A 13507-nucleotide genomic window follows, 5' to 3' on the forward strand; every position below is an offset into this window, starting at 1 on the left:
CTGAGATTCAAACCATCGGGGGCCTGCTTAAAATGTGTTTTTTAATCCTTCATTGCAAATTCTTAACCTGTTCCCGTCCGCGCTATAGCCGAATGACGGCTACAGCGCGGACCTACTTTGCCGGGAGGCGGTCAATAGACCTCCTCCCGTGCTCGGGTGGCCTGCGTGTCCCCTGCAGGGCACGCGCGGCACGCTCTGTGATCAGCAAGTCTGAGAGGTTGATGCCGACCCCTTACCACATGATCAGCTGTCAGCCAATAATAGCTGATCATGTGATGTAAACAGAGCTGGTAATCGGCAAAAAGAAAGCGCTTACAATCGAAGGTTCCTAACTTACATTTGCACACATACTAAGACCTATTTAGACAGGAGTCAATTAACCTACCAGCATATCTTTGGAGCGTGGGAAGAAATCTGAGTACCTGGAAGAAACCCATGCAGGTACAGGGAGAACATGCAAACACCAGGCAGGTATTGTCATGGTTGGGATTTGAACCATCAAGGCTAATGCTGCCAGCTGGAAATGCTATCCACTTAGCCACTGAGCTACCCCACATTTATAACTTTATTGATTGATAGATTCAGTAATTGCTTAATTAAATTATTTTGTTTTAATTTGCTTTGCAGGAAGATATCAAACATCATCCGTTCTTTACAAGTTTAAACTGGACTGAGCTTGTTGAAAAGAAGATCCCTCCACCATATGACCCTCATGTGGTAAGTAGAAGTGTTATCTCTGTGGTTATTAGCAAGAGATGGAAGATCAAAGAATTGGTTCATTAAACTGTATAAATGCAATTCAAATGAAATACACATCAGAGCCAGTAGAAAAGAATACCACAACATGTCCAGGCCTAGTCAGTATAGTAATACTAAGGCCCCTTTCATACCTGTGCGACTTTTTCTTGCTACTTTGTACATTAGAGTCAGGGGTCAAGTCCTGGGAAAAAAAGTGTGGGGCCGGCCCAAGACATTGTGCTGCCTGGGCCCAGGAATGAAGTGCTGCCCCCCCCCCCCCCCTCCAAAAAAAAATCTTGCCCACCAAAAGGCCCCCACATTAATTATTTTATATCATTAAAAGTTAAAACCCAAATTAAATTTATCAGTAAGTCACATTTACATGCAACAGTGATTGGCCGTGTGTGTGTGTGTGGGGGGGGGGGGTTTAATGATTGGACTGGCGCTGACTTGCTGCTTTATGCAACATCATCTTCGAACTTATGTAATCAAATTCTATAAGCTGAGTGCCAGGGACAGTGCGTCGGGGGGGAAGCAGTGCGTCGGGGGGGAAGCAGTGCGTCAAAGGGGGGGTAGGAGAATTGTGTCGGAGGGGGGGAGCAGTGTGTGTGTGTGTGTGTGTGTGTGTGTGTGTGGGGGGGGGGGGGGGGGGGAAGTAGTGTGACAGGTGGGGAAGCAGTGTGACCAGTAACATATAATGCACAATTGCACTCTGCACTCACCCCACATCACACACACAGCTCTATGTGCACCAGCCTCACTTTCCCCCCTAGAAGCTGCAGCACTGCCTCGCACAGCTCTCCCTCCGCCTCTTCACGGCTCAGCCTCCTTGTTCTCTCATCTTGGGTGTCCCTCTGGGGCAGCCAGGTCCCACAGCACCACCACCAGCAGATTTTTCCCTGCCGCCTCCTGCTCCACCACCATACCTAGAGCCGACCACAGTGTGAGGAAACCCGGAAGCAGCGCAGAGCTGCATGTAGTTAGACTGGGTGCTGAGAGAGGAGGAGGAGGGTGTCGCATACCTCATACCGGCCAGGCTGGACTCTGATCGGTTGCTCTAGTCCTGCAAAGGGAATGGCTTTCCTGCTGTGAAAAAAGTGCAGAGACGCCGTTCCCACAGGACTCAAGCCCTGATTAGTGTCACATGACAAGTCATACCCCATGATTCCCTATGATAACAGTCCATATCTGTTCGACTTCAAGTTGCACCAACTTCAAAGTAATCCACTACTTTGGTCTGACTTAATGCAAGCTGAGGTCCATAGACCTCAAGTTTACACAGGCATTCCCTGAAATCGTGGCAAAATAGCAGTAAAAATGATTGCAGTTTGCACACCATCATTACTTTTCAAACTGCCTTATGGAATAATTGATCACAGTTCCCCATTATAGATATCCACTGAAGGGAAATTTTTCATATCTGTATATAAAGAGACTCCTCAAATAGCAAACGGTAGGCATTACAATATGGGGTTTTAGAGGCATGCTATGAAAATGGATCAGAAATCTAGTGTTTTAGAACTTATAGTAATAAGTTAGTACATAATAAACATTTTTAAAGTATCCATGTTTTAACAATTTATGATCCAGCAACATGACCCTGGATGACCACAACACTGAGTCACACTGAGTGACACCTGCACAACCCCTTCCTACTACTGCACCAACTACCTCAGATCTGCTTTGGCCACTTAATCTGGGCACACGCCGATTGAAATGTTGCTGTCTTCAGCAGGGACCAGCTGAATTTTGATCTGTGTGTGGCCTTCTCTGTAAGACAGAGGTCATTCGGTAGATCAACTTCTGTTGAACTGGATTGTTGGAAAACTTTCAGCTGCAGTGCTGATTAGTGTATTCTGAAGGTGGAAGAGTCCCCAATAGCACAGCAGGGAGGATTCCTTCATTCACCTCACTTGTGTGGATGGAGGAATCCATCTGTTTTTTTTTATTCGGCAGATTTTTCATTATATGTGACTAACAGCAGATTGCTCCCATCATGACAAATTAGACTGTGGCTGTATTGTTCCTTTAGGGCACACTTGTCAAAATGTTTTTGTGGTCTAAATGCAACAATTGCACTTCTCCATTGCAGCCCTCATGTATTTTATAATTACAGAGCTGCAGTAATTTGTTTATTTTTTTTTTATCTGGCCAGAGTTCAGCTTTAAAAGGAAGTGAACCCTGATGGGTTTTACTTCCTCTTTGTTCCCCTGCAAAGGTAATGCATAATAGGCTACTATGCATCGCATAGTAGCCCATTATGTGACGCTTACCTGCAGGAGAAGCCCACGATGTCCCCGTCTTCCTCGCTGGCAGCGAGCGTCCATTCTTTACCCCTCTTCCTTCCAGTGCTGCGAACTCCATCTCTGTGACTGGCCAGAGTCGCGTGATGTCACGCATGCGGGAGCCGCCAGTAATGGCATGACCCAAGCTAAAAACGGCATAGCGTGCCCTTTCTATCTTCGGCACATGTGCAGAAGAAATCTCCATATAGAGATTTGTAAATATCTCCTATACCGTGTAGGTTTAGGAGATATTTCCAGCACCTACAGGTAGGCCTTAATCTAGACTTACCTTTTTCACCTGAAGGTATGTAAGGGTTTACAACCACTTTAACTGATGATGCTAACTGCAGCTGTTCATAAATTTAGTACTGCTTCCTGACCACCTCACATAGGAGTATGGCAGCAGAGCGGGTCTCCTGTGACGGACCACGTATCTAGTACATGATCCAGCACTTCCATATTGGGAGCCGCTGTGCTGTGATTAATCTCGGCACAAGCTGATCAGCGCGTGCCGGCCAATGATTGACTGCAGGCACCTGCTGATGGTTGAGGAAGACGGGACAGAGCTCTTTCAATGTAAACATTTCCTGTCCGCAGGGACAGGGCTGTGGAGTCGGTAGATAAATGTTCCGACTCCGACTCCTCAGTTTTATGTACTTCCGACTCCGACTCCCCGACTCCTCCGTATTAATATGCGAATGTATTTTATACATTCCTTGAGGGAAAGAAACGCAACCTACCACAGGACTACTGGCTGGGAAGCCAACAGTCTACTGTATTGCACAATTTAAGCAAAAGACAAACACAATGAAAACAAAGTTTTTTTATTCTAAAACATGATTTTCCTAGGAGAATCCCATAGTCATGTTTAAAGTTTAAGCTAACAATCGGAGTTTACAAGTTTTTATAGCCTTAGCTAAATGACAGCAGTTTTTCCAATGGTTTACAGCTTCAGTCTTGAACTATTGGCCCTCCATTCCCTTCACTTATACAAGTGTCTCACTCTCTAGTCCTGCAAAAAACATATTTATTTAATCCCTTATCAGTGAGAGGCTAGGTTACACATGGACGCTGCATTCCCTGTAAAAGCAGAACACAACACTATGGAAAGTATAAGTATTGCAGCTCCTAATTGTGCGTTGCGTGCCATATAGTGAAGCACATGAAAAGCATGCTTCTTCACGGTCACTTAACGTGTTCGTTTTGCGGTTACGTGAGGCACTGCATGCATTGGTCTTTATTCTTACAGTAGAGAAGTCATTAATTATAACTTTTTGTGAATTGGGACATTTAAACTTGCTTTTTTTTTTTTTTTAATTCCAATCTAAATTTAGTAGGAGTCGAAGTCGGTGCATTGTTTGCCGACTCCGACTCCAGGTACCCAAAATTTCCTTCGACTCCGACTCCGATTCCACAGCCCTGCGCAGTGATGTGCCGGTTTTTGTGCACGTCTTGGTAAAAGCAGCTCACAGTAGACACATAAACACTGTTTAAGTACACCTATAACCTTTTGATCGCCCAAGATGTTAACTCCTTCCCTATATTTTTAGCACTGATCACTGTATTAGTGTCATGGTTCCCACAAAGTGTCAGATTGCTCACCATACTATCGCTATATTCTTATTGTGTTTTGTTTTACCAAAAATATGTAGCAGAACACATATTGGCCTAAATTCATGAAGAAATTTGATCTTTTAATTTTTTTTTTTATTGTTTATGTTTCATAGCAAAAAGTAAAAAATTATTATATTTGTATTTTTTAGGAAAAAAATATCGGGAAGGGGGGTAAATCTTCCGCCTCTGAAGTGGTTAAAGTAATGAAACCTATGAAACTAATTGTATTACTTTTCTTAATAGGATGGCCCAGATGATATATCAAACTTTGACACGGAATTTACAAATGCTATGGTTCCTGATTCTGTCTGCATATCTTCTGACTACTCCATCGTTAACGCCAGTGTTGAAGAAGCAGATGATGCCTTCATTGGCTTCTCCTATGCTCCACCCTCTGATGACTGGTCTTATTAGTCATTTTATGTGAGCACCTAGAAGAGGCATTCTTACAGGGTATTTAATCGGCATAAAAGTCTACCTGTTGCTTATCCTCATAAAGCCATTTTCTGAACTCAAGAGCATACAGATGATCCATTCACTGGATACTGCATGGTGACATATATGAGATGGTAACAACATAGCAATGCTTAAAAATTACCAGATTGTTCAAGGTGGTTAAATGAGTTCTGAGTGTGTTGCTAAATTGGATTAGAAGCTGGTCTGTAGCCATGAACTTCTGTACTAACCATCCATGCCCCTGCTAGATTCTTTCCAACTTAGCCAGCTATATTTGAGGATAAACTGAAACCTATTAAAATAGAACCTGCACTGAAAGAAGCACATGGGCTACCATTTCTGACCTCTCCTTTAGCCCCTAGGTTCACATTGGAGAGATTTGTCATGCGATTTGAGAGATCAAATCGCATGACAAGCCGCAGCCTATTGGAGGCAAAGGCACTGTTCCAATTGGTGCGACACCGATTTTGTGGTGCCGCACCGATTTGCAAAAGTAGTTCCTGCACTACTTTTGCCGATTTCAGGTGCGATTTCCATAGACATCTGTGCATGAAGCCAAACAGATGTCTATCAAGTAGCAGCTGAAATCGCTGACCTTGCTACTTTGAAATCGCACTACTTCAAGTGAAGTAGTGCGACTTCAAAGTAGCATCAATGTGAACCAGGGCTCAAACATGCTGTTTTCTGGGCTGTACTGCTGATCTAAAGGCTTAATGTTTTCAAGGCTCTGAGAACAAGTACGCACATCAGGTTTTCTGTCTTTACCTGCTGCATGCTTGTTGTGTAGAGCTTGACGTTGAAGCTAGAGATAGCCAAGCAACTAGAATTTTATTGAACAAGGTCAGCAGAGGCAGCCCCATGTTTCTCTCAGTACAGATCTTTTCTAAAGCTTGGTTCATGGGCCTAGAAATGGGTTCAGTCTGGCTAACAACATATTGGTGTCCAAAGTATTTAGACACTGGCAATATTACAGTTGTGTAGCCACAGCCAATTTATTGAAGTGCAAATGTTGTTGAATAACTACTTTTGTTTGCACACATTTTGACTTTATTACCTCTTGGTGGAGAATTTCATGCTAATAGCTTTTTAGATTTTTTTTACACTTGATAAAATTTGATTGAGCTAATTTGAGGTGAAGGGTGTTTTGTTGAAATTGCTACACTTTTCCTTTGTACTGATATACCGGTAGTTCAAGCATTCCCAGAGGGGTACTCCTTTTTTATGTAGTATTAATATGGCTGCTGTGCAAGCCTCACTCTCCTTGGCCAATGGGAATTCAGAATGTCACCAAAGCACTGTACTGGTTGTCCCTGCAACATACTTTTTGTAATACTTTTACATTTTCTGCATTTAAAAATACTGAATTGGCTGTCTTGATAGTATGTTTATCCCTTCTTAAGCAAAAATGAAGATGGTCCCCAAAAAAAAAGCAAGGGTTTATTTTTTATTTTTTTAGGTGTAAAGGGAATGATAAAGGAAATCTGTGAAATCAAATTGTTTTTGATGATTAGAACATAAAGCTTATTTGTTTCCTGACTGAGTGGACCCTGCTATAGACTACCGAGTAGAAATGCAGAGGAGTGCCGCCACTTTCTAAAGGCTATCAGTAGACATCCGATAATTCTGACATGATCCAACGTGAAAACATCTTTATTAAGGTTGTTCCTTGCTTCTGTAAACATGCGCAGTTGTTTCAGCCAAATGTGCAGGTTTATACAGGTCTATGAGTAGTCAGCCCTGGCACTAGGAAAAATAGTAAGGATTATATTGGAAAATGTATTCTGATTGTTTTTTCACCCTCAAATTACCTGCTTCTTGATAGAACATTTAAATTACGGGATCAGGTGATGCTTATGATATCTCATTAGATAGCATAGGTCAGGGGTATGCAATTAGCAGACTACAAGTCCCATGAGGCATAGCAAGACTGTGACAGCCAGAGGCAGGGGCATGATGGGACTTTGTAGTTTTGCAACAGCTGCAGGTCCGCTAATTGCATATCCCTGGCCTAGGTCCTCTCTTGCCATAGATGTGTAGTTCAAAGGGCATAGACTTGCCACCTACTCTAGGTTATGTCTGCAGCAATGCTGCTAGTGGGACAGCCTGCAGTGAAGAGAAGGATCGGTGAACCGCTCTGTCTTGCTGCACAGAAGAGTTTCGATCAGGGTCCATTTCTGTATAAGAGAGTAAACTTATTTTTGAAATTACAGTAACCAATCAAATATTGACATTTAGCACCCTGCTGCTTTCTAACTAAAGCTTTATGTGTTGATTTGTGGCCATGAATATAAGGTGCTACTCTATGTTAATGATTCTGTGCCTTTTTCTTTAATGATTTGCCTTACTACATTCATTTTCAGATAACTTTTCAAACAGATTTATCCCCTTTAATATTTGGCAACCAACAGACTTAAAATTGAGTAAAAAAAAAACACCTAGCCTAAAACAGGTGACAATATGACAGTATACTGGTATAAAAAACAAAACAAAAAACATTTTGGGTTGTGAGCCAGTTTAATTATAACTGGCAATGAACAATGACTGGAATATGAATTCTAACTACTGTAGCAATAGCTGATCCCTTGTACTGTATTCTGTAAGAATATAATTGCTACATTATGGTTTAAAAACTGGAAACTAAGCTAGAATAGACTGCTGCCTTAAATGCAAAGTTTGTGTCTTTTTTTTGTACTATGCAAAATCTATTTTGTAACAGAGCTATAAATCATAGTTTTCTTTATAAAATGTATTTTTTTTGTACTGCGAACAGCACTAGTAAATAACAAAGATAAAATATAAAATTTATTGCGTGATTTTTTTATTTATATATTTTTTTTTTGTATACTGTGTTTGTTTATTAATGTCTAGTTCTGCTGACAATAATGCCATCGGCTGCCTCAATATTATTGTGGGTGGGAAAAAAATATTACTAAGCTAGCTATACACTTTTAGAATTCACCCCCATAGGGGCCACATGATTTACACATGCCAAACAATTCCTGTCTGCATGCTGCTCATTCATATAAACTGGCCTTCAGCAACCGTGGTATGCATTTATATAAAGCTGTTGAAGTGATATTATTTCTAAAGAGTTTATATTTGTGATCCTAATGCAAAATCCTCTACTGCTAAAGACTCCAGAGAAGATCACTATGCTGCACATGAATAAGGTGACCCATTTTAGGACTGTTGCCTCCACTGTTAATTTCAAGCAGGGCCAGAACAATTGGTGGGCAGCGTGTATTGTATGGATGGAGGCGCCACAAGTTCCTTCTACTATAGGTCTGACAGGAGTAGTGGCAATGGCATCACTACTTCTGTTAGCCCAGCGCTGGAAGCAGCAGGGGGAAAAGGAGAGAGGAGGTGCACACTGTGCTCTCTCTCCCCTCCTCATAAGCTTGCACATGATCAAAGGGGAGTGAAATGTGCCATCTTTGCCCTGGGCACTTGAGGATATTGTCCCTGCACTGCTTTCAAGTGCCTATTTAAACAGTAATGACACATTTTAAAAAAAGATCTTTATGTTCATGTAGGGCAATTTCTTCTTTTAGAATTGTAAAAAGGAGTACATTTACTTGGTATAAGTATAAAAAAAAAAAATCTGAAATGAAAATCATTCTTAACTAAGCTAAAACGTGTAAAGGAGTGACGATTACAAAAGTTACCAGTTATAAGTTGTGTTTTTCAGGTTTATAGTGTAACAATCTGAGAAATCAGAAGACTGCTTGGTGGGAAAGAAATATTTTCAATCAAGTCTATATGCATTTAGTTGTAAGTGTTGAGTTGTAAGAAAGAATTTGATGGTATAATGGGAAAGAAAATTTCTGAAACGTGAAAGGGAGCAAGCACAAAAGAAGTCCCGGACATCGAGAAGCGGAGACAAAAAAGGAAGAATGGAAGCCTGGTTTAGGACAAAAGAGGCCCCTGAGCAGAAATTAAAGTGGGGTCTTCTAGAATACAGACACGGTGCTATTTCATAAGTAAACCTACATCCAAATCTATGCTACATTTTAAACACCGGAATAACAACTGAGTAATATAATATTTTCATTCAATAGAGCTGTTGGGATAAGAGGTTACCTGAGTGCAAGCAGTGCAGACAGTGATTGCCCTGTGATTGCCTTACTACCTGACACACTATGGGGGTTAGTTACTAAAGGCAAATCCACTTTGCACTACAAGTGCAAAGTGCACTTGGAAGTGCAGTCTATGTAAATCTGAGGGATAGATCTGAAATGAGGGGAAGCTCTGCTGATTTTATCATCCAATTGTGCAAGCTAAAATGCGTTTTTTTTTTTTTTCCTTGCATGTCTCCCTCGGATCTACAGCGACTGCACTTCCAAGTGCACTTTCAGTACACTTTGTAGTTCAAAGTGGATTTGCCTTCCGTAAATAACCCCTAAAATCTCTTACGAGAATAAAAGTATCATAAAACATAATTAAAGGTGCAGCACAACAATATTTATTATCCGTTTATCATAAACCATAGTCCCATGTTAAAGTGGTTGTAAAGTCACGTGTGTTACTTTGATCCTCTGTTTTAGGTCCCTGTTCAGTACAGTGTGTGTGTTTTCCTAAAATTATAATGCTAAATACATTTTTTGCAAGGCCCTTCTGTGCTGTCATTTAACATCCCTCTGCTTTCCTTTCTGATCTACGAAAGTACAGTGGGGGGACTGAGGTTAATGCAGCTGGCAGAGGGAGGTCAAATAACAGCACAGCAGGGCTCTTCAAAAAAAGATATTTAGCATTATAATTTTAGAAAAACACTCCCTGTACAGAACAGGGACCTAAAATAGAGAGGATCAAAGGGCCAGATTCAGGTACGATTACGGCGGCGTAACGTATCCCGTTTACGTTACACCGCCGCAAGTTTTCCACGTAAGTGCTTGATTCACAAAGCACTTGTGTGTAAACTTGCGGCAGCGTAGCGTAAAACCGTCCGGCGCAAGCCCGCCTAATTCAAATGGGCGTGTACCATTTAAATTAGGCGTGCTCCCGCGCCGAACGTTCTGCGCATGCTCCGTTAGGAAATTTCCCGCTGTGCTTTGTGCGGAATTATGGCGCCCCGACGTGTTTTTTGAACGGCGATGTGCGTAACATACTTTCGTATTCCCGGACGTCTTGCGCAAAAAAAAAAATTCTAATTCGACACGGAAACGACAGCCATACTTTAACATGGATGGTGTAATTTTACACCATCTAAATAGCAATCTTAACTTTACGACGGGAAAAGCCGACATAAGAGAATGCGACGAACGCGCGTACCTTCGTGGATCGCCGTAAACAGCTTATTTGCATACCCGACGCTGGAAAACGACGCGAACTCCACCCAGCGGCCGCCGGAGAATTACACCTACGATCCGAAGCTGTACGCCTGTCGGATCTATGCCAAAAGCCATTGTATCTTGGTTTAAGGATTCCAAATCAAGATACAACGTGGCAAATTTGAAAATACGCCGGCGTATCAGTAGATACGACGGCGTATTTCCTTTGTGAATCTGGCCCAAAGTACTTACTACATGTGTCTTTACTTTACGAGCACTGGAGCAGCTACAGGGAATAGGATTACAATTTGGGAGAAAAGGTATATGGACAGCCGCACACCGGAAAAACCTTGTAAAGTAGCCTTTAATGGTGAAAAGGGATAAAGGCACAGCAAGCAGTGGGATATATGGCTGACGCGTTTCACACTGAAATCTAGTGCTTAGTCATAGCTATGACTGTGCTTTGTAGTGCTTTTATCCCTTTTCACCATTAAAGGCTACCTTACACGTTTTTTTCGGTGTGCGGCTGTCCATATACCTTTTCTCCCAAATTTTGCTTCGAGCATTGCCAGCACCCACGGTTTCTGAGAGGACATTGTTTGCTTATTGCACTCACCTGAAGCGGCAGTCTTTCTTCTTCAAGGGAATAGGATTACACAGGCATGAGAGGAGGGGAAGGGCAGAAAGAAGATCGGCTCTCTGACAGACTATGGAATGGAGAGGGAGGGGGTAGATAGCTGGATAATGGAGGCACATAAACTGACCATGCTATCAGAGATCAGCAGTCATGATAAACTTGGTCAGTTTACAGAGGGGAAGACAGGATCAGCTTGGTATTGAACAACATAGAAAGGGACAATTGGTATGGCAAAAGCACTGTGCTGTATTCCATGCTTTAGGTACAGGAGCATGTTTTAGGGTTACAACCACTTTAAAAAGAATATAGATGTTATTTGATACCAGTTATGCACATGCACTCTCAAAAAAGCTGGGAGACGATGCCTGAAGTGAGGCACGTGTCGTAAAAGAAATTGTGAAAACAAAAGTGATGTCTGATTCAGCATTGTAGATGAAGTAAAGGCTCAGTAAGGAGAAAGATAAACAATTGCTATTAGTATAGGGCCAGATTCACGTAGGCCGGGCGCAGCGTAACGTAACTGGTTTACGTTACACCGCCGCAATTTTTCCAAGTTAGTGCCCGATCCACAAAGCACTTACCTGGAAATTTGCGGCGGTGTATCGTAAACACGTCCGGTGCAAGGCGGGCCCAATCGAATGCGGCGAGTCCCATTTAAATTAGGCGCGCTCCCGCGCCAGACGTACTGCGCATGCTCCCGACGCAAATTTCCCGACGTGCTTTGCGCGAAATTACGACGCGCCGACGTTTTGTGAATAGCGACGTGAAAAAAAGACTTGCGCCGGAAAAAAAAAAAAATCAAAAGCGACGCGGGAAAGACGGGTATACTTTTACATGGTGGAGTAATTTTCCACTTTGTAAAAGGTGCCCTATCTTTGCGACGGCAAACTAACAGTCGCGGCGACGTAACGACGGGAAAAAGCTTTGTGGATCGCCGTAACTCCTAGTTTGCATACCCGACGCTGCTTTTTGAAGCAAACTCCCCCCAGTGGCGGCCGCGGTACTGCATCCTAACATCCGACAGTGTAAAACTTTTACACCTGTCGGATCTTAGGGATATCTATGCGTAACTGATTCTATGAATCAGTCGCATAGATAGAAACAGGGATACGACGGCGTATCAGGAGAAACGTCGTCGTATCCCTTTTGTGAATATGGCCCATAGTACATATGTACAATCAATTCTACTACAAGCAAAACATTACAGAGTCCATGACGGTGGATTTTTTTTTTGAGAATTTCATTCCACCAGCTCAGGTAAGTGTTACAAAACCGCAAACACACGCATATACCTTGTTCAATTATTTTAATGTTTTGTTAGAAATCACCAGAAGATGATACTCTTCTCTGTCTGGCAGAACTTATAAGGTCATCTCCCAGAGTTTCCTGCTGTGTATTGTCATTTATCAGTGACATAACTCCTCCATACAAAGCGGCAAAGGGAAGCACCTTTGCCCATTTTCGCCCCGGCCTGGCACCACTTGCAGAAATGCCTTTCCATTCATTCCTCTGTGGTTCAGGAAGTGACATCATAGAGTTCATGGCAGCTTCCAGGAACACAGATGAAAACATCCACATATGTGCTTATTATGTGACATTTAGACATCTCCATCCAGTAATTAGCTTTGCATATGAGAGTGTCTTCCAATGTGACAGTATCAATTTCACAAGTTGTCTATTTCTGCTTTCAGACAGATTAGCAATAGAAAATGCAGGTAGGAAAGACCCCTTTCACACTGGAGCGTACTGCAGACACTATAGCGTTAAAAACAGTGCCTGCAATACGCCCTTAAAAATCTGTCCCCATTCACTCCAGTGTGAAAGCTTGAGGGGCTTTCACACTGGAGCGGTGCGCTAGCAGGACGGTAAAAAAAAGTCCTGCTAGCTGCATCTTTAGAGCAGTGTGTTTACCGCTCCTCCTCCACTGCTGCCCATTGAAATCAATGGCTATACCGCCTGCAATGCGCTGGGTGGTTTTAACCCTTTCTCGGCCGCTGGCGGGGGGTAAATGCGTCGCAAATCCGCCCATAGCATCGGCGGTAAAAATAACTGCGTTTTACCGCCGACGCTATGGGCGGCACAGTTTGAAAGGGCTCTTAAAGATCAATTTCACAATCTCTCATGTTGGTTGGAGAACATCTTTCTGATTGGAACCCCCAGCAACAATCGGCAGTTTTAAATGCATTCCAAGAATACCATTCTGTTCAGCTTTCAGAGCCCGGTGCAGTCAATAAATCAAACTAGCATTGCATCGATACCGCTATAGTTCTTCTCTTTATCGGTACCTTTTTCATGCAGTGTGCTTTGAGCCCATGCAAAATGAATGAGCTCAAATCACACTGCAAAGAATTGCATGTGATTTGATGAGCAATGCAGTGCGATTCTTGTCTGAATAGCATACGGTTTCCCGCACCGCTACTGTGTGAACCCAGGCTTGTCATAATGACTTCAGCCTGCGTTCACACAGGAACGCTGCGGGAAATGGCTTGTGTTTCGGACAGGAATCTCAC

General features: G+C 42.6%; 1 protein-coding gene across 3 annotated transcripts in view; it reads left to right on the top strand.

Moving 5' to 3' along the window:
- The window catches only part of LOC120941089 (serine/threonine-protein kinase Sgk3-like), a 53364-nt gene extending 47970 nt beyond the window's left edge, over positions 1-5394 (top strand). For all 3 annotated transcript variants that reach the window (XM_040354351.1, XM_040354352.1, XM_040354353.1), the window contains 2 exons: positions 628-717; positions 4881-5394. In XM_040354351.1, coding sequence (XP_040210285.1) covers positions 628-717; positions 4881-5051 — 261 coding nt within the window. In that variant the 3' untranslated portion in view covers positions 5052-5394. The remainder of the gene's footprint in view (positions 1-627; positions 718-4880) is intronic.
- Positions 5395-13507: the final 8113 nt, after the last annotated feature.

This window comes from Rana temporaria, chromosome 5 (assembly GCF_905171775.1).
Source record: "Rana temporaria chromosome 5, aRanTem1.1, whole genome shotgun sequence".
Lineage (NCBI taxonomy): Eukaryota > Metazoa > Chordata > Amphibia > Anura > Ranidae > Rana > Rana temporaria.